The sequence below is a fragment of the Nyctibius grandis genome, chromosome 9 (assembly GCF_013368605.1).
Source record: "Nyctibius grandis isolate bNycGra1 chromosome 9, bNycGra1.pri, whole genome shotgun sequence".
Taxonomy (NCBI): domain Eukaryota; kingdom Metazoa; phylum Chordata; class Aves; order Nyctibiiformes; family Nyctibiidae; genus Nyctibius; species Nyctibius grandis.
In genome coordinates, this window is record NC_090666.1 from 14,353,971 (window position 1) to 14,374,671 (window position 20,701).

The 20,701-nt window shown below is 41.9% G+C and overlaps 1 protein-coding gene across 1 annotated transcript in view; it reads left to right on the forward strand.

The window, feature by feature from the left end:
• Window positions 1-20,701, forward strand: part of CHN1 (chimerin 1) — a 103,015-nt gene that overhangs the window by 3,889 nt on the left and 78,425 nt on the right. Inside the window, exon 2 of the mRNA XM_068407484.1 lies at window positions 18,846-18,884. Coding sequence (XP_068263585.1) covers window positions 18,846-18,884 — 39 coding nt within the window. The remainder of the gene's footprint in view (window positions 1-18,845; window positions 18,885-20,701) is intronic.

The following is a 20,701-nucleotide window of genomic DNA, read 5'->3' on the forward strand; positions in this document are numbered from 1 at the left end:
AATTCTGTGTGTTTTGTATTACCATTGATATTGTTTTCTTATTTTATTAAGTCTGTTTAAATTTTAACCCATGAGTCTACCTCCTTTTCCCAATTCCCTTTCTTGGTTGAGGAGGGGACATTGGGTGATAGAACAACTGGGTATTGTTTAGCCCCGGGTGCGGGCTAAACAAAGACACTTGTCAGCCACATTGGCTACTTCAGGCAAAAGTGTCATTCCAACAGCGTTCATAGTTACACAAAGTTACGGTGGCAGAAATGGCCTGTTGTGACTGTAGGTCATCACCTATACGTGACGTGGCTTTTTGTGGTACCAGTAGAAGTAGGGTTTCACCAGTACATTGAGTTTGTGTCCTAGTGGCCAAACGCTTAGAGCGCAGGTTCGATCTAACAGAGGAAAGCAGATCCTGTACTAGGACCGCATCAGCAGAAGACTGGAAGAGAGTCAATGTATCTGAGAAGTGATAAAAAATGCTGCCTGATCCTGTTGTTTGTCGCAAATAATAGATGCGATGAATTTGATATCCATATTCATGAATTGCTTACCAAGGGTTGGTGGGGATTTTAAAAACGTCTTTGTCCACAAAACAGTGCAGACTTTCACACCCGGTGTGTATAAATGTCAGGAACTTGAGCAGATGTCCAATCCTAGTACTGTTTTTCATCCTACAACAGATTCACGTTCTCTTACAAAAGGTTGTGGTGATTGCAGGTGTAGCCTCTTTTTTTCTCTCTAACCATTTCTTTCTGCCTGCTGCAGCAGCTGGAATGGCATATAAGCCTGTGTCCTTCTCTGTCATTTCAGCACGAAGTCCAGTGGCTTGATGCCCAGCCTTTGTGGAGCTGGGCTGAACCTGCTTGCCTGGTTTAGCTAAAGGATACCCACCAGTTCTGCTCTGCTGAATCCCTGCGAGGGGTGGCAGCTTTGCAGAGGCAGGAAGAGCAATCAGTTATGTTTCTATGGCTAGACTTCCTAGCGCCTGTCTGTTAACACCCCGAGCTGTGAGATCTCACAGTGACACGGCGGAGGTGTGTGCTGTCATTCCACTTGGATGACTCGAGTATGGGAAAGATAACAAACAGCGTAGAGGAAAAAGGAGAGGAGGTGTTAAATTATCCCGTTGCTACAGCTGTTTGCTCGTGTCTTTGAATGTCCTGAGAAGTGTTTAAAGAAACATTGTACTTTGAAAGAAAAATAGTTTTATGTTTTAGTGCTTATGAGTTGTCCTTATGTTTTATGAATGCCCTTTCTGTTCATTTGTTTGCTCACCAACTCCCTTGTGTGAACAAAGGAAGACATTTCAAAGTGGCCAGGAGAGATCTTCGTGGACATATTTGTCATCAGTTATTCATGCTCTTGCCTTCTTGCTCAGAGCCTGCCAATGGATGAAAACTCACCCTCCTGAATAATGGTGGTTAAGAAATGAGAAGTGAAGCAATTCTCTTTTAATCTTTGAAGTGCTTGCACTCTGATGAGTGGCTACAGATGAATGGGATTAGAGACAGAGCTGTAGTCAGCATGACAGATATGGTTATTTAAGGAGATGATGAACAAGGGCAATTTTTAGAGAAATTTGTGGGGAAAATATCAGATGAAAAGAAACAAGCAATGCACTGCTACAAGCAGGAAGGGTAGGGACAAAGAAACCAATTATACCTCCATTGCAGGTGTCCATACATTGTTGATAGAGCACGTGAATATTGATTTGCCCACTTAACAGAATTCCTCTCCACAGCTGTGAGCTCTGGTGTCATACTGCATGGAAGTAATTTTCTATGAATCTATTTACTACTACAAGTATGAAGCAAACCTTTTGAAATAAGTTCTTCCATACTTTAAATACTAATTAATAAATGACTATTTTAAGTTCTATACACCTGTGATTACTGTTCTCCATGCAAACTGTGCTTACTGTCTCGTGGCTGCTTTGAAAGGTAGGGTATACTTGTGTTGGTACAAGCACATATTTTCTAATGTGACAATGTTAGAGAGAAATGAAATCAATTCATTGTTCTCTAAATAAATGTTTTGCTTGCTTAGGGAAGGCTTTTCAATTTTAGAGTGCTTGGCTAGCTTAGTCACAGGTACATAGAAAGTAACTGTTCCTCTGAAAAATGGCTCATGACCAGGTAATGCTTGCGGATTCTCTGCAGGATAGGAAATACTCAAAAAATAGCCTGCTTATTTCTTTTTTTGTGTGCAGAGCCTTCTAAGAACAGAAGGTCAACAGATCACCTACAATTCAAGTTGGTCTCCTCTGTATTTTTATACGTGGCCCTGAACTACGCGTAAAATACGACAACTGGTGGCTAGCTGTAATGGTAAAAGTTTACTGGCAGAGCCCCTTAACTCTGAAGAGTTAGTTTGTGCCAGATAAGTGTTCTTTGAATCTGTTCCTTAACTGCAGTAGGTAGTGGAAGTTTGTTTATGGAATTGAGACTTTTATAGTAGGGCTTTTGTCACTACAGGGAGCATAAATGTGGAGTGCTATAGGAATTGTACCCATCACTGATGCTTCTAGGCCAAAAAAAAATGCATGAAGAACTTCATTGCTCATCTTATGCTCTTGAAGTGGTTTTTAAAGTGAATACATACCCCATGTTGCACTTTTTCACCAGTAAAGCACTGAATTCAAAGTGATGTTTTTAACCTGGTTACAATAGATGCTCTTGAAGTGTTTAGCCCTTGCTTAAAATACTTGAGCTTCATTCAGTACCAACTGACACAGCCTAATTTTAAAGGAGATTTAAGCAATTTAAAATCTAGTGACAATTGGAACTTCAAATAGTCTAATTAGACAAAACAATTTAGGGACATTAGTACAATGTTTGGGGTTTGTTTAAACAAGATTTGAAAACGAAGGTGGTTTGTTAAAAATGGAAACCATGTTAGAGAGAAACTCAATCTTTCAACTCCCATTCACGTATCTGGGAGGGAAAGTAACCAAGTGCTGAGAATCATGAGATTATTTTCTCCTAGGTGCTGTGCTAACCTTACCTAATTTATAGAACCTAATGAAGCAAATAAGGAGAGCAACCTTGAAAAGGTTTTGCTGGCAATGCAATCTCAAGAAAAAATCGAAAGAAAAAAAAATCGAAAGGAAAACCTGCATAGGAACGGGGAAAATAAGGTGGATCTATTAACTAGTAAGTTTGTATCAATTGATCAAAATATCAGAGAAGTGTCACTAACACTTATAAATGAGGATGAAGAAATTTCAGTCATGGCTTCTCAGCTTAGCACTTAGAAGTGTGCTTCGTGCAGTGGCTGGTATAAAATTGTGTTAATTGTATTAATTGCGAATGTTGTATAAGAAATAAGAGGTTTGAGGATCGTTGCTGAAGCTGGTAAGGGCAGGTCCAATTGTGTGCACAAGTAATGAATTAAGATGAGGTTTTGGAATTTTCTCCAAAGAGTTTCTCTTGCAATATCATCAGCTCAGGCACACCATTGAGCAACGGCATCCCTTTCCTCCTTGGCATCAACTGACCTGCTGGGAAGTGGAGACAGTCTGCATAGCACAGAATCTCATCTGACTGTGTTGAACTGAAATATGCTCTGGATCCGAGGATCCACGAGGAGGTCCCAAGCTTTGCTGATGCACACTTCACATCAGCCAAGGACTCGCATTTCAGGTGTAAATCTGGGTTTTCTTCTATTTGTTTTGGACTCAGCCAATCCTTCCTGCCTTGTTGGGTTTGGGGACTTCATTCTCTTACTAACTCCAAGAGTTCTTAACTGTTTTTTCAGATGTGCTAACAGATTTCCATATGATAGAAAGCGCGTCTCAGTGTCAAGAAAAGAACGTGTTTGCGTACAATGGCAGTACCTTAGTTATGACTTAAATATTTTAATCAGTAAACTCAAAGCATAAACCTAATACAAGCCTTTTGGAAGACTCTGTTATTTTTGCCAAATAAAAGCACGTTAATCAGGATCCTCCAAGGGTGCAGGCATAGGTAACTGCTCTGGGCAGTCTAACAGTCAGCTGTGCATTGTTAGACGAATCTTTCCTTTTTTTTGAACTTGGGGCTTAGCGTCTGCATCTCAGGCTATTGAGCTGCTCCACCTTGTGGACAAAGATTGTAGAGTTCTGCAGAAACGGCTTCAGATGAAACAAAACAAAACAGACCCAAGACCTGGCCCAAGGGCAGTTTTGTAGTTATTAACAGAAGATGTGATGCTTTCTCGTAAAATCATAAACTGGCTTGGTTGTCATTTCAGTGGGGTGGATTGTATCTGCCTTGTACCTCTTTGTAAATGACGGCAGAAAATTAAAAACCCTCTAGATTTTGCTTTTTTGAGTCTGTCGTGAAACAAAGAAAAGTGTCATTTAAAGTCACTGAAATATTTGGTCTTCTAAAGTATTTAACAACTACTACGACTTTGTAATTGCATGGCATCTGGGCCTCAAGCACCCTCGCTGGCCAGACCCAAGAAGGTGCTGGGAAGAGTTCCTGCAGTTTTCCGTGCTGTGCCCGAGGGTTTAGCTGTACGGTGGAGTGCTGGGTCAGTGTCCTGGTTCTAGTCAGGGGGAGGAGGGTTGATCACACCCAGCTGGGAAGCCGAGAGTATTCACTGTGTGTGCAACAGCCTCTTCTTTGAATGTGAAAGAGCTGATTGACATCTGACATTTCCAGCACTCAAAATATTTGTTCATCCTCTGAATGAAAAAGGTGACATTTCTGAAGTGATTTTATAGTTACTGGAAAATGTGCTTGTAAAATCCTATTTATTCCTGTGTGAGTCTGATTTCCATGATACGTTTTGATACATTCATCCCCAAATTTATTTTTATGACTGTGTTAGCAGTTCCGTGATAAGCATCGTGGAGAGACTGTCAGGGCTGGTTAGCTTTTGGTTAAAATTTTGTTTAATGCTGATAGGATGCGATAATGTGGTCTGGTTTTTCACATGACCAAATCTTAGTCCCCTGGGAAAATGCATTAGGAAAACTGCATCCTCTGGTTGTGGACCACTGCCAAAGTTGCAAGCTAGACTTTGCTGCTCACAGTGAGCAGGTAACTGTGCTTTTGGTCTCGGTCATCTCTGTGAGGAAGCTCAATGTCACATCCATCTTTGGTGCAGATGGCAGGATCTGGCTCTGCTGAATACATCACGTGGTTGGGGATGGGTGTTCCTGGTGCTGATGGAAGGTGGTGGTTTCCTCTCTGCTGCACTCCTCCTCTCCATCTCCGTCTCCTTCCTGCTTCCTTTGTTGCAAGAGCAGCTGCTTACAGGTAGCCTTGACATTTAAGAAGCTGAAATAAAAATGTAAGTTTCTGACCTTGATCAGAAACTGAATGTCCTGGGGCAGCTTGCCTGTGGGAAATTCCTACTCCAAAAGTAAAACACTGTTTCCTAAACACTGGAATTGTTTTGTTGCCGGCTGCTTGGTGGTGTGCTACCATGGCTAGCAGAGCCACAACTGCAACCATTTAAATTGCAGAGCAAGTACAATAGAGCATCATGTAGCAAAGTCTTTGAGTACTGCTGCAGCAACGGAGAAGGAGGTATGGGATTACTCCTCGTGCAGAGTAAATGTGAGACTGTGAAAAATGGAGTGCAGTACCTAACTGTTCGTTGCTCTTGCATCGGCAGGGTACAAGTCAGTCTCCTCAGTGCTGAATTAGTATCTGATACATATACAATCCAGAGCAGACTATAAAAGTTGCTGATAATTATTTGGTAGGGCCAGTCTTCCATACTTTTTCATCTGCGCTTTATGGTTTCCATATGAATCTAGACACAATGCTTCAGTGCAATCTTGGATCGTTTTTAATTAAAAAACCAAAACAGAACAAACAGGACGTAGCTCTTCCTCACCTCTGCCTTACTGGCTGAACATGCACACATGGCTCTATCCTTCCAATAAAGGAAGCATGGTTTTGACACAGCAATTAATTTTACTGATTTCCTTTTCAGGTCTTTCAAAGATTATGTTTATAAATGGGACTTGAAAGTGTTGGAAAAAATCTTCAATGGTTTAACGGAAGCAGAGAGGTATTTCAAAATAAAATAGTGATTCTTCTTCCTGGTGAGAAAACATTCAGAAACGTTGTGTTGCATATTATTTCAATGACAAAATTTACGTGGTAAAGGAATTATGTCAGGTACTTTTTTATTGAGAAATAACATTTGTAGTATAACAAGGTAAATATTTGCAAGTATGTAAAGGAAAATTACCAACCCAAAAAAAAAGGAGAGGAAACTTACCAAGGCGTTTCCAACGGTAAGCTCATGTGCATATAGCTGTGCTGTTGCTTTGTTGTGGTTCTTGGGGAGATCCTGGCTGCACTGTGTATCTGCCCACTTCCACATGGTGTCAAAGCAAGCTGTGGTTGTAGCCCCCTTGCCTGCCCCTCCTCGGTGACAGAGCAGCAAGCTCATCAGTAACTCGATGGAGCATCTCTTATTCCTTAGCTTTTATTGAAACTGTGCTGTATAAGAAGATACCTTCCACCCCGATCCACCTCTGACTGCATCAGACCAAAGCAAGATGATCGTTCTGTCCTAACTTGCTCTTCTGCAGGTTCGGAATCTGCAGGAGGTGAAATGTAGTCCCAGTGTCACTGCCACCCTGAAGCATGACGAGCCCTGGGCGGGACAGAGTATGCCGTGCTCCTGGGACAGTAACTCAGGGGGATGCCTCCAAGCAGCCTCTGAGATGAGTGAGTTGCAGACCTCTCTGTCTGAGGGAGCAGCTAACTCAGCTGCTAAGCTTGTTGGCATTCTTTTCCACTTAGTAGGAAGATCTGTGAGAAGCAGGAAGAGCTTTTTTCTGCTGCTTAAATGCTTTGTTGATGGGGTAGCCACGCTGCTTATCATGACTCTTAAATGTAAAAACTCTGCCTTTTTTGGAAGGCATCTTCCTTTTCCCGTTGCTGTGCAAGAGCAGCTGTGGAAGACACGGGCAGGGCTTGCCGTGTCTCAGAGCTGTGTTAGCATCTGTCCTTATTTCTGTACGGAAATCCTGTATATCGTGATCTCTGACAATTGCTTGCAGCATTCTGCCTCCCGGCAGTTCCCATCTAGCCACGCAGGTAGGCTAGGACAATTTTAAACTATAAACTGGAATTTTGATCTGTCACATCCTACAGCTCTCCGTGTGTCTGTCTGTACATGTTTTCCTGTGCTGCCAATTGCCATGATAGGGTTCTTTATAAAAAGTCAAAGTGGAGCTAAGGACACCAAAAGAGCTGTTACTCAGAGAGGCAATGCTGGCTGAGGGATTATGGGGTTGGCAAGACTTGGGAACAGAGATACTGATCTTTGATCTGTAGGATGATCTCATCTATGTGGGCTTCTGCTTCTCTTGTCAGCAACTGTTCCTATTTTCTATTTAGGCGTCTCATTCTGTAGGACAACGTCTGCTTTTCACTTGTGGATATTCCCATGGGATCCGAGTTCCAGTAAAGATGCACCAATATCCCAGAAATGCAGCTAATAATTGTTGAAAACCTCCTGTTTAACACGGTGCCATGATAAAATGAGAGGTAATAAACCCAAGTTTCCATTATTTGTGGGCCAATTTGTCTTTCTTCTAATTAGTGGGGAAAAAAGAGAAAGAACTTAGAGAAAAGAAAACCATCTGAATTAATTTCCTATAGGGGGAAACAATGTTTGGAGTTACCCAGAAAAGGACTTGGAGGTTATCTCTGAGCATCAATCATATCGAGCTTTCTGGCCAGCTCTCCTGTTCCTGCTGAGCGGTGACAAACCTTTGAGTTCAGCTCTCCTTCCAGCAGCCTTTGCCCAGCTCCCCTGCTCTCTGCCTTCATCCTCTCAAATGCAGAGGGAGCTGAGGACAAATGGGAGGCCCATGCAGAAAACCTCTCAGTGCTTGCAGAGCTGCTAAACCAGCTTTGAGATGATCATTTGGCTGTTGCTGCAGCCCCACAATGTGGTGGGTGGTGCAGGAGTGGACTCAGAGCACAGCTTCTCCATGGCCTGGACCTCATACCTGCTCGCTCTCCTTTCTCTGGTTCCTGCCTAGTGCAGCACATGAACCTGCCGAGGAGGAGTAGACTTATGAAAAAGATGGATTTAATGCTAGGAACAGGGAGAGGCTAGTGGGTAAATATCTTTTGCCATAGTTCTGTGACTGCAGTTATAATAGTGAGCCATGGAATTGCCAAAAAGGAATGAGAAGTTTTCATCTTTTCTACCTGGAGCATCCTGCTTTGTGCCATTGGAGGCCTCTTGGAGGTTTTGTATGAGAACAAAGAAGAGGTAAGGAACAGCACTTGCAGCTGTCAGATTGGGGAAAAGCTCACAGCAACTGGTGAATGACTTTTGGAGTAAAAACTTAATTCCGATTCGAGAAAAGGCATCCCACCACATTGTATCCATTTCCCTTTCTCTGACCCTGCCAATAATGGTTTTTAGGAGTTTCCTTCATGATTCTATAGAAAAATTATCATGGTTCCAGGCAAGGGTACTTTACTTGGTAGTCTGTCCTCCTCTTTCCAACCATCAGTGTTGATGTATTGCATCTGCTCTGGAAATAAGGACATAAATACAAGCCATGTTTTTGCATGAGCAATGGTGTGTGTTATTGACGACTGTTTTAGAAAATGAAAAATCTGTTTGCAATAAGAATTGTTATAGGTTTGTTATAACTCTGATGGTCTAAGAATTTAAATGGGTCAAGTTTGGGGAAGGAGAGGCAACAGCATCTATTAGACCATCTGACACAGTTAAAGAGAGAGATGTGCTTTGGAACACGTGAGTCTGTCTTGAGGCCAGTTGTAACAGCAGTCAGAAATCAGATCTGCTCTTAATTTTCTCCTGGTGACTCTGATTTTTGCCTGAGCTGATAATGGATGGTTTGGTTTGGTTTTGTTTTTCCCCCAGGAGGCTAATGAATGCACAGCAGCTATCTTGGTCTAAAATGCGAGGGAGGACAAGTTCTCAGCAGATTGTTACCAATGGACAGGGAGGCAGGGTTAGTGTTGTGCTCTTTTGTTGTGTTTCAGCTTTTGGTAAAACCACAACACTCTCTTTAAAAGTGGATTTTAGAGCAGGAAAGTGAATAGATGTTCATTATCTTAGTGCTGGGGGCAGGGGGGGAATCAAAGCAATCAGGTGAACAGTGGTAAAACATGCCTCCCCATTCAGGAAATTAGGGCATTATGCAATGGATGGAGGGGTTGTATTTCAAAAGTCCCTGGACGTTCATCCTTTATTTAGGGTCTCTTCTGCTCAACCTTGACCAGACAGACTTCTTATTCAGGGGAGGGGATTGATTTACAGCCAGAAGACACTTTTATACCATATCATGTTTGTTCTTTTTCATTGTTAGGGTGACTGCTTAGAATATTTGTGTAATCAAGCCCCAGTCAATATTCCCTGTTGGATATGTTAGAGAAACCAAGACAAAAACGTATTTTTGTGAATGCCTTGAGGCTGTGGCTGTAACAGTTGCCACTGGCTTGAAGTTATGGTAAAACTGATCTGCTCTTGTTGATATTATTAATGTTTGGAAGCAGTAAAACAAGTGATGGGAAATGAGCTCGGTCTTGGCGCAGGCAGACTTTTAAAATAGGAGACAAAGAAGGATTTGTGGAAACAAAAGATAAGAAAGGAAATGTCGAAGGGTAAATGTTTTCTCCTGCGTTATCCCTTGCCATGGTTGGAATGAGAGCGGTGTAAGAGCAATAGCCTTGGCAGGTATTTCTCCTGGCTTCCAAGCGAACTTCACTGACCGTGATCAAAACAGTGTCTCCAATGAAACCAGTCTGGATTTAAACCAGGGAAGTTTTATTACAGTGTTCAAGCTTGTGTTACCTGATGTTACTCTGAATTGCTCCAAGACTTTACTGTACTGATATAGAATTGGACAAATTATCTGTCATATCTAAAAGATGCGATTAATCCAATAAAGGCACATTTCTGTCAATTTTGAACTTGCAGAATTAATTTGCAAAAGACCTTTCAAATAACCCTTAGGGAGGGTGGGAAACTGCTTAACTCATTGATCCAGTGCTTCTGGGCTGCAGCCAGCCACAGTCAGTTTTGCCACAATGAGTTTAAAAAAAAATTGACAGGCTGCTTTTCTTTTAAATAGATAAATTAAAGAGGCATATTTGATTTTTGACATAATTTTCAGTTGGAAGTTGTTTACTGTGTAAACCAGACATTTCAGGATACCTATGAGTCTGTAGAGCTATCACAGCTCCTATAGCAAGATAAATCAGAGGGCTGTAGACAGCTGGTGGCCTGACTCTGTTGTACCTCCAGCTAACCCGCAGAGCCACGTCAGGTAGTGGTTCCCATCGTGTCTGTCTTTTCTTGGGAAGCAAAGGTGGTGTTCCCAGAAATGCTGAAAATTGGCTGCGGTCTGTTGTCTGGAGGCTGAGATGCCCCACTGGAAATGGAAAGCAACATTAAATTCTGCCTTTTATAAATGCCCACAAGGTGGCACTTGCCATCTTTTTACTTGTGAGGTCTAGATTTTTATACTTGAAGCAACAGTAAGAAATAATTTTAGAGGTTTTGAAACTTTTCTTAAACAGTAAACTAACTGCGCTTTCATGGGAGGACTGTTTCCCTCCTCTCCGTTAAACTACAGTCAAGAGAAAGAGGACAACAGCTGTTTTGCTTGTTATCATTGCACATGTGAAAATTCCAGCTTAAAATTAAAAATTCATTTTCAAGTTTTTTGTTATAAAGGATTTTTAAAATTTTTATTTGTCATCATTTGTGTAGTCAGATGCCACTATTTAGCTGGCAAAGAGGAAGAAAAACGAGTACTTGCTTCCCTTGCTTTGGTTAAATGAAAATCTAGACACAGATCATTTGTAACCTGGTCTAATCACTTAGATGAGTTCATTTAACAGCAGCAGCACCTGTGATAGGCAAAATATTACTCATTAAAATTTTCCCATCATTCATAAAGAGGCAGTAATAGTAGACCTGCTAATAAAAGGCGTTGAACTCTAGCTGTTTTCAGTGGGTCTCTCATTCAACCCCATTAGAAGCAATCTCACAGAATTTATTGTTGCCGGATCAGACGTTTGTAGAAACCAGGATGATAGTGTGATTTTTTTCTCTCTCCCCCTCAAGACCGATGCAATTATTCCGAGCATGCCCTTCTTTAAGCCCCTTCACTTCTGTTGGCTTTTCTTGTCTCCTACTTGGTCACATCAGAGAAATGTCAGTAGCCCTTGTAGCTTTCTGGGGCACCATTCACACGAGCTTTCTCTTAATCATTTTTACTCCAGTAATAATTAGAAACCTAATGGTACTTGTTTTGAGGGTATAAGCAAAAATATGTGAGGATGAAAGAGCAGAGAAAAATAAGCTTTGTCCCATTAAAAACTTCCTGGAGCACAGTGTGTGTGATGTAGTGCCATGCTGCAGCCGAAGGGATGCTTTCGTTCTAAGTGCCTGTTTTCACTGGTCTGTATCTTTCCCTTAGATTGTATCGTACTCTTTTTCTCCTCCCAGATGGGAATGCCTTTGGAAAATGTGAAGAAAATATATTCAGCTGATGTTTTTGTTCTCTTGCTTAAGTAACTGCAACACAGTTTAATTTAAAAGTCCAAAGCTGCCCAGGTGCATGGAGTTTTATGGGCATTAAGGAGTGCAGCTACCTGCACCAAAGGACAAGGCAATGGAGTAAAACTTTGCATAAGGAGAATTGCTGTTGGTGACCGTGCCCTCTGCCCCCAGGCTTGGGCCCATCCATGTGGATGGATGGCTTTAGCGATGGAGTGACTTTCTTTCGTTGCAGCTTCTCCAGGGTTGGCCTGGAAACAGCTGGGTACGGTTCAGCAGGCTACCTGTAACCCCTGCCTGCCAGCTGCTGTCCCCCGGCAGGAGGTGAACCATGTAAGCTGGTGACAGCTCCTCTTCTGACCTAGAGGCTGCTTGTGGTCAGACTGGGCTGTAGTTTAATGCTGAAGGGCTGCCCCACTCCAGCTCCCCCCGGAGTGGGTTGTGTCGGCAGCACAGCGGGCTCGGAGCCGGGGACCCTTCGCTGGGAGGGTGAGCTGTCCGCACGCTGCCGGGACGCCTGCCGAGCTATTACGTCTGCCTGCATGTTAAAGTGGATGCCTGACTGGTGTCTCTTCTCCACCTGGAGAAGATAGTGGCTTATTTGGAAGCTTTTGCACTGAAGTGCCTTACAGCATGCAATGATGTCTGCCTTCCTGAGGAAGAGCCTCGACATGTCTAAAAGTTCTCAAAGCTTTTTTTTTTTCCTTAATTCAAAGGAATTTGTGTGCCAAGGATAACATTAAAGTAGCATCAAAGACTCAATAACAGTCCAGAAGTATCAGTCATTATTGCTGAGTGTCATACAGTGCATTGTATGTTTGGGAATTGGGAGAAGACCTGGTGCTCAGTGCCCTGGGGTGTTCTCAGCCCTGTGGGGATCTTCCTGTAAACAAAGGAAATTCTGTGATGCCCAAGTTGTGAAACCCTGTGTGTTTCCCACGTGGGCCCGGGCTATGCATGCCATCAGGGTTTTGTCATTAATGTCTTTGTTTTTAGGGACTAACAGAGCAACTTTACTTTTGGATCAACATTATTTATTCAGTCACTTTTAAACCGCAACATTTTCTGTAACATAACAATATAATAGTTTTTATTTAAGAGAGCGGGAGTATACCAAAAAGTTGCCTGAGATCACTTGAAAAGCGTGATGTAAGCCCGTGCAAGGTATTTTGGTCAGAAATAGTTTGTTACCCCTGTGCTATGGAAAGGCAAGGACAGGACAAGACTGACCCAGAGGATCGTTTCTCTTTTTATAGTAACGTGGAGGACTTGAATGCCGTCGAAGTGTTTGTTCCTAAGAAAACGTTTCAAGGCAAGAAAGGTTGACTGTGGCTTTCTCTCTTGTTTACTGAGCACCAGCTGAAGTGAACTTCTCTGCAGGCTTTGGTGGCAGTGTGCGTGGTATCCTGCTTGCTAGGGAGGGGTGGGCTGGCTTCCACTGGACCTCATGTGATGGGCAGGTAGACACGCATGGCTGCTCTTGTTCTTCACTTCAGGACTCTGCCTCTGCCTGCCACCCCATTACAGACCGTCGTTTAACTTGCTGCTGATAGCAGAGGGGTGGAGAGGGGCTTTGTGGAAAAAAAATGTGTATCCCAAGGTCTTGTCTAGGAGTGCAAAGGACCTTTGGCGTGTGCCCTTCCTACCAGTACACAAGCAAGGACAAGGATATTTTGGCTGTTCTCTGCGCCGTCTGCCCTGCCGCCCCCTCTCCAGGAGCCGCCTGCCATCGCTATCACCGTCCCTTCCCCTCCTGCCACCAGCTGTGCGGGGACTTCTGCAAAATGCTTCCAGCGCTGCAGGGTGCTGCCACAGCCAGCGATCAGCTTCTCGTGTTTGCCCTGAAACCGAGTATTGCAGCCCATCTGTGCTACTGCCGCTGCCTAGGGCGGTGGCTGCGTTCATCCTTTAATTACCTTAACGCTGTTCGAGTTTTATTTTGGTTGGAGTGCGTAAAAGCCCTAACTGCTAGGGCCTGCTTGGCTGCAGCTTAAAATATTTCGTGATGGCTTGAGCTTAGTTTCTGAAATGCTGTTGGCACTTGTACTCTGAAAAACAGAGGTGAAAGGACATTTTCTGTTCAACTGCGCTGCTTTTGTGGCTTGAGAATCCAACCAGCAAATAAATTATGGCTTTATTTCTGTAAGTTGAGTGATTTTATGCCCATCCTTTGGGCATAGAGAAGGTGCTAACGAGCAAGATTTTGAGGCTGAGGAAGAATTTTCCAGAAGTTGGGTTTTTTGGGCACAAAAAGGAGTCTGTTGTATGGGTCAGCAAATGGCCATACCTGTGGGTCATGCATCTCTCCAGGAGTTAAATTTTGACACATGCTGCTGCCAAACAAAGCAAGATTAGCATCTTAAAATGCACATTAAGGCTTACTTGTTCATACCTAGGCCGTAGATTACAGAAGAATGTTTTATACTTTCTTCCATCTTTTCATATTTATGACTTACACCATTCCTTGGTCGTAGACTGGTTCAGAAAACAAGAAATTTGATTTTTGTCTCCTGATCATGTTGATATTTGGTCCATATGGCTAAGAACTGGCCTCTTCCAGAATGTTCACCACCTGAGGCCTCACCTGTGTTCAGTAGGGATATTGCCAAATAAAATCAAAGTTTGGGGCAAGAGCTGCTGTGTCGGTAGATAGCTGATTATTTTCTCCCAGCCTGATGTTACAGATCACCGTGCTGCAGGGAATGACATACAGGAAAAGAAAAGTAAAACTGAATTCTCGACAGGAAATCTCACACTAAGTCCTAAATTGCTTTATGGGGTTACCATGCATAGTTAAGCTGCTGCTGCTCTACCCTAGATCCGGCTGATCCTCAGTGGGGAGAGAGAAAGAACCATTTCAAGCAGAGGTAAACATTTTTATTCTTTCTATAAAAGGAATACACAGAGACAAGCAGTCTAAACAGTTTGAGGCAATAGTAACAGTTTTCATATCTGCAGTTAAAACGTACACTCTGGAAGTACTACAGTTGTCCAGATTTATATAAGGAATAAAATGGAAATGGGTAAGAAAGAAGGAAAATAATGAAAGGAAACGCTACATTGTATTGTCACAATTAGTCACATTTGTGTTTATGGAGAAGTCTGAGATGCTCTCCTAGCATTTGTGTCTGTATATGAACGTCTCTTAAATGACTGTATGATATTCTAATGGCAGAAGCGCTTTTCTGTGCAGGCGGGTATTGCTGATGATCGCTCTGTGCTTTTCACTTCTTAATAGCAGATGGTTTATGCCCAAGATACATTATTTCCTTTTTCTTTTGTAAATTTGTGTGCTTAAAAGAGGGCATGCTGGGCCCAGAAAGCAACGCTCCTGCCCCACTGTGGCATTTCTGCCTGTAAAGGGTCTGCCTGTTGTGCTGTTCTGGGCTTTTCTGCCTCTGTTTTCTCTGCGTTTAGACAAATTTCAAGGAAGCCTTGAGCAGAGATGAGATGTCTTGAGACTGTGATGCTGAGCAGATAGAGTGGGCTGGGTAGGTGAGTCCTAGCAGTAGGGAACAAACCAAAGCGTTGCTCAAGGGTGAGGGAGAGGTCTTGTGAGCAGATGAAGATTGCTAAGGCTGGGGGAAGGCAAAGTCCTGGAAAAGAAAGGAGGAGAGTGTCTTTGGGAGGAAAGAGAATGATAGCAAGAAAGTGCTGAGAATTGTTTAAGAAATAGTTAGGGAATGCTCCTGTCCTCCTCCACTGAAGAGAGAGAGAGGGGCTGGCAAACCCTTGCCCTTGGAGAAGCAGAGGGTCTCATAACCTGTCCTGTAGGGTACGTAAGAACTGTAGGTCTAAGCCTGAACTAGAGGCACCAGCTGTGGTGCCTCTTACAGCACCAGCTTACAGGTCTGTGATAAGATGCTTCCTTCAAAGATGAGTTTGATTTTGCTGTGGGTTCAGGAGCAAAAACTGATTTTACAGGGTAAAGAACTGTAAATGTCTGCAGAACTGTAAAAGTCCTGCAGCACTGTTTATCCCCACCCCTTTACCTTGTGTATAGCTGTGGGTCTCAGTGGGATTTCAAGTGATATATCAGTTTAAGATGTTCTTACTCTTTTCTTTACACATACATACATATTTATATGATGACGGGTCTATTTAGGAGCCTGACAGTACATATTTTGAGCAGACAGCTGTTTCTTTTCTTATCTGTTCCAGGCTGGAAAAATATTAGATATCAGTATGGATTCAGGGTAGAGAATTTGAAGAAGTCCCGTTATATTATGTAAAAATAAAATCTTATACGTATACCCTTCTAATCAGAGCAAAATTCTGACGAATTAAAAAACTGTCATTGCTTGGGATAATGGGAAATGGTCAAACATTTTTGCTTTTAAAGGTTAGGAAGACTATTCAGCACCAGCATCTGTCAGTTTGAAACTGGGCTGAATTTGAAATTGCAATTTAGGTACATGGGCAGTGTGCTTGATCTAAAATGTACCTGCTTATGAGAGTGCCCTCATGCTGGCCAATGGCTCACCAATGCTGACAGCATCAGTTTATGCATTTATGTTTTCTACAGTGTTCCAGACCTTTGGAGAAGAGCAGCTTTAAGATGAATCGCATATCACTTAAGGCAGAAATACAGTTAAGATAAAACATGATGCACAGCTTGTAGAAAACAATTTTATTTTATCGTGGAAACATTTAGCAGTGCTGAGATACTGTGCTGATGGGAGCTGTAGAAAATCTGAGAACAGACAGCACAGAGTTTATTGCGTTAATTAGAAAGTAGTGCAGCATTAGTGAGAAAACGTATTTTGAGTTCAGCATTTTCTGTGGGTTTTTTATCATGCCTTAAAGTGCTTTTTGGGTACTTTGGATGCCTAATTGGAGATGCTGCATGTGGAAGCCTGTGCTATCTGGAATTCAAGCCCTTTTCCTAATAATGCATTTCAAAATACTGATGATGTGTTAAATGAGACCACATCGATTAATCTTTAAAAACGGATAACCAACACAGCGGTCTGATGTTTATGCTCATTCTGTTTTATCTTTGTGTAGTGGAGTGGTTTTAGCAATAGAAACATTCTTGCATAGACCCTCTGCTTCACTGTTGTTACTGCACTGTACTTGCTGCTACAGTATTTTATATCAGATAACTTTTTTTTTAAATCACAATAGACATGACCTTTTGTTTTTTCATTACTTCATGTGGGATGGCCAGAGGGTATTCTCACACTGTAAAGGCAGTAGAACTCACCGACAGATTTTTCTAACAAAATCCTTGTGCACAGCTGCATAACATAAATCATTCCTTCCAATTTCTGGATGTTAAATGTTTGTATGAAAGTTACTGCTGTTCTTGTCTGACTTTAATAAGGTTTGTTTTTTTTTGTTTGGCACAAATATTGTTGCTTTTCAGCTTTATAATCATGCTGCCCTTAGTTGTAACAATTATACAGCTTGAGTGCGAGCATGTATAGGTTAGACTGCCAAGATATTTGTATTTTCATAACAGTCAGCTCATATTTTACAAATACAGTGAGTGTTTTCCTTTACTTAAATTATTTATTTGTAAATCCAACTGGTGCGTATACTGCCAAAAAAAAAAGACTATAGCAAAAGAAAATTCAGCTGGTGGGGTGAGAATCGTCTTCTGGGACTAAACCCGTTATTTTTACTTACAAGTTTTGCCTTTTTTCCATGTGACATTGCAGTGTGAAGGGATCACGTTGCAATGCTTCTGGAATGAATCGCCTTGCACTGCCTTAATTAAAGGTATCAGAGTAGGCATGAATATCCATGGGCTGCATCAGTTGCTGCTGATTTCCTTTCGCTGCTGTAGTACCGCACAGGCCGCTGAATGTGTCCGAGGTACTCCAGCCGATCCCCAGGACGCGGCCGCACATCTGCAGGACCATCTAAAGATCAAAAACCATCATAGGTTGAGGAATGGCAGTTTGACTAGGTGCTGCCTTAATAATAAATTCATAATGAATTGTATTTATAAAACCCACTACCACCAAGGTAGTCTGTAAGGACTGCACCCTCTTCACGCATAGCACTAAAATACGGGATAAAAAGTTGAGCAAAATGGTAGCTCAGGTAGGGCAGAGAGGGTGCTGGGTGGGTCCGGGGAGGGTCTGGGCAAGTCTGCACCAATTAAACTGGAAAATATCTCATTCCACTGAGCTCTAATTTAAAGATACTTTGACGTGACTGTAGGTGGGAGAGATGGACTGAAGTATCTGAAGAAGGCAGATTGCTTGTCCTAAGGGGAGGCAATAAAAAATCCTTTCCCAGCTTCAGGCTCAGTTTTGGAGGCCTTAAGGACTCTCAAGCAGAGATGTCACTCATGCCAAAATTCAAGCAACAGGTTCCCAGATTGCTTGATCTTGACATAACCTCATAATAAAAACTAGAAATTAGGGTTTTGTTGGATGCAGCAGGTAGTTCCAGTGAGCAGACAATTGCAAACTGAGCTCAGAAATGAATGCTGCAGTGAGAAGAGGCCTCGAACAGCAAGGCTGGCTGTGTGGTTGCCTCGACTTCTGACCCTGTGGTGTAATGAGTTACCCTGAGTAACTCCCACCAGCTCCAAGGCAGATAAGCACAGCCTCTTGCAGAAAGCCTCGGGACCTTGTAGCATCAGAAGCAAAGCTGGTCAGAGTGGTAAAACAGTGGATCAGAGATGAAGTTTGCAACAGAGCCCTGTGCTCAAAATGTCAGATCAGTTGTCAGCAAGTCATAAGGGAGACAGGACTTAGAATACAGTGGGAATTATTCTTTTTTAATTTGAGAATTAAAATTTTGGTTTAGAAATATGCTGGTGCTTTTAATACATACTGACTGCGTCCAAGTAGAGCTTGTACTCAGTATAAAAAAAACCCTCCTTTTTTGCAAAATATTTCATAGTACTTGCATACTCTGATTATATTTTAGGAGTTGTTAATTGCTATCCAGAAGAGGAAAAAGCTAACGGTGGGAATAAGTTGGATGTAAACTGATTTATTTGAGTATAAATTGAGAGTAAAAAAAAATCTTTCTGGTGTAGGTTAAAAGGGAGCTTACAGTTATATACATAGTAAAATAATACGCATTCCTCTTCCCCGCGCCGCCCCCCCCCGGTATTTTGGCGTCTGATCGGCATGTTTACCATTTTGCAAATGTACTTCTGTAGTTTTTATTCTAGCTGGCTAAAGAAAATACCATTTCATATTTTCAGTTTAAGTGAAGGGAGGAACTTTTAACAGGTTGTTCTATACTCTGATAGTAAAAAATAATTTTAGAACTTAGGTGCAATATTTATCTTAATAAATCTGCAGGTGCTTCTGCGGGGTTATTTCTGTGTTAAAATGTTTCCCGCACAACATTAAGATTTGTTGTTTTTCTTTCAGATACTGATGAATACAGACCACCTGTTTGGAAATCTTACTGTGAGTATCTCAATGTTTTTGTTTGTTGTGGTTTTTTTTTTTTTTTCCCCAAGTCAGAGCTGAAAACGTTTCAGTTGGGTGCTTTAAAAAACTCATTTTTCTTTTCATCAGTATATGAGTTTAAGAAGCATCAAAGGGGTTCATTGCTATTTAGAGATAGGTGCAGTTGTTGATCCTCAAGGACAAGTGAATGCAGGTTATTCGGAGTAGACTCTCTGTACCTTACTAACATAAGTGATCCCACTCCTGTGTGGGTCTGGCTTATATTGGTTTGGCTGCCTAGACTGAGGCTTGCATGAACTCTGTTCATGCCTTAAAGTTAGTATCACTTGCACAATAGGGCTCCTGTGCTTTAGTACCTTGCATCACTAGAGTTGACACTTGAGCTGGTTAGAAAAACTCATAATAAATAGTTTTCCCCCAGAATTTGCTGATGTAGTAAAGTGAGAGCATTTGTTTGGCCTGGCATGACAAGCAGGTTTTTTGAAGCCCTGACTAGAAGGGCCTGTTTTCCTACCAGCCTGCCCTCTTTGGCTCTGCAGCTCTTTGGCTTGCGTGCCCTGGCTCTGAGGAAGCTGGCTTTGCTGGCTGCCTTACTCAGGTGTGCAGGGCAGTAGTCCAGGCGCGTTGCCCTGAGATCAGAGTGTCACTCCCTTGGGAATTTCACAACTTGCTGGTTTTCATTCCTAATTAAAAAAAAAAAAACCAAAACCAAACAAACCACCAAATTTACATAGAAATTTTTTTGTATTTCAAAATTTAGAGGGATAACGTGGTGTTTGGAAGCCCTGATGGAGGTTCAGGGAGACTGAAGAAAACACGAGACAAATGGCACCATGGTAAAGCATCGTAGCTTCCCTCAGTGTCTCACCTCTAAATTCTAGTTCTTTGTAGATAGAAAAGCTAAGGTGTGAGACATTTTGAGATTTGAGGAACCACAGCAAGAAAGAAGAGTCTTCTGTTAAAAGCAGATTTTGAAAGCAGACTGTGTGTTTAACACACTTAACAGTTCCCTAACTCTTATGTCAGACATATTTTCACTTTCTTTTGTATATATTCAAAAAGCTTGGTGTCTTCAGGCTGGCTAAAGAGATTTGTTCAAGCAACATTTCACATGATGAAAATGTTGCTCTCTAAAAGTTGGGGGGATTTAGCACCTGAGAAAATATAGTCATTTCAAAAAGGTTTCCATTCTGCAGTGAGAGATTGTTTTCAACTGGAGATTTTGGGTTGGTCTTAAAGGCTTGGTGAAAACCATGGTTAGAAAAAGAGTAAGAGAGCAGATTAATTTTTTTTTGTCAGCTAAAATATATATAGTAGAGTTAAATGAGCATTAGAAAAACCGCTTTTCTGTCACCTAGACCAGTCTTCTGTTAATGGCTCACAGAGGTCAGTTGTTTCTCTTCTCTCCCTGCCATTGCCATCCTAGATGCATTGAAAAATCACAATTAGGCCTTAAAACTCATAAACAAGCCTTGTTGTTTGGGTTTGGTTTTCAATTTTTGAGTTGTTAAAGTCATCATGAGTTACATAGTAAAGATCTATGCGATATGAGCATTAGATTACTTCTGTAAATGAGAACATGTCTCATAAGAAATTTCAAAGAGCTTAAACTGTATCTAAATAGTCAGATATCATGAAATTTGTAGTAAAAATTACAAGAGTTGGCAAAACTGCATACGCCTTAACAGTCGAGGAATGTCAGGGTCTCTTAAAATACAGTTATGTTAGTTGAAGAAAATAGAAAGGCAACAAGTCTAAAAAAAGGCTGAAGACTTAGTTTGTCCATCTTCAGTGTTTTCTTTAGATGGATGACT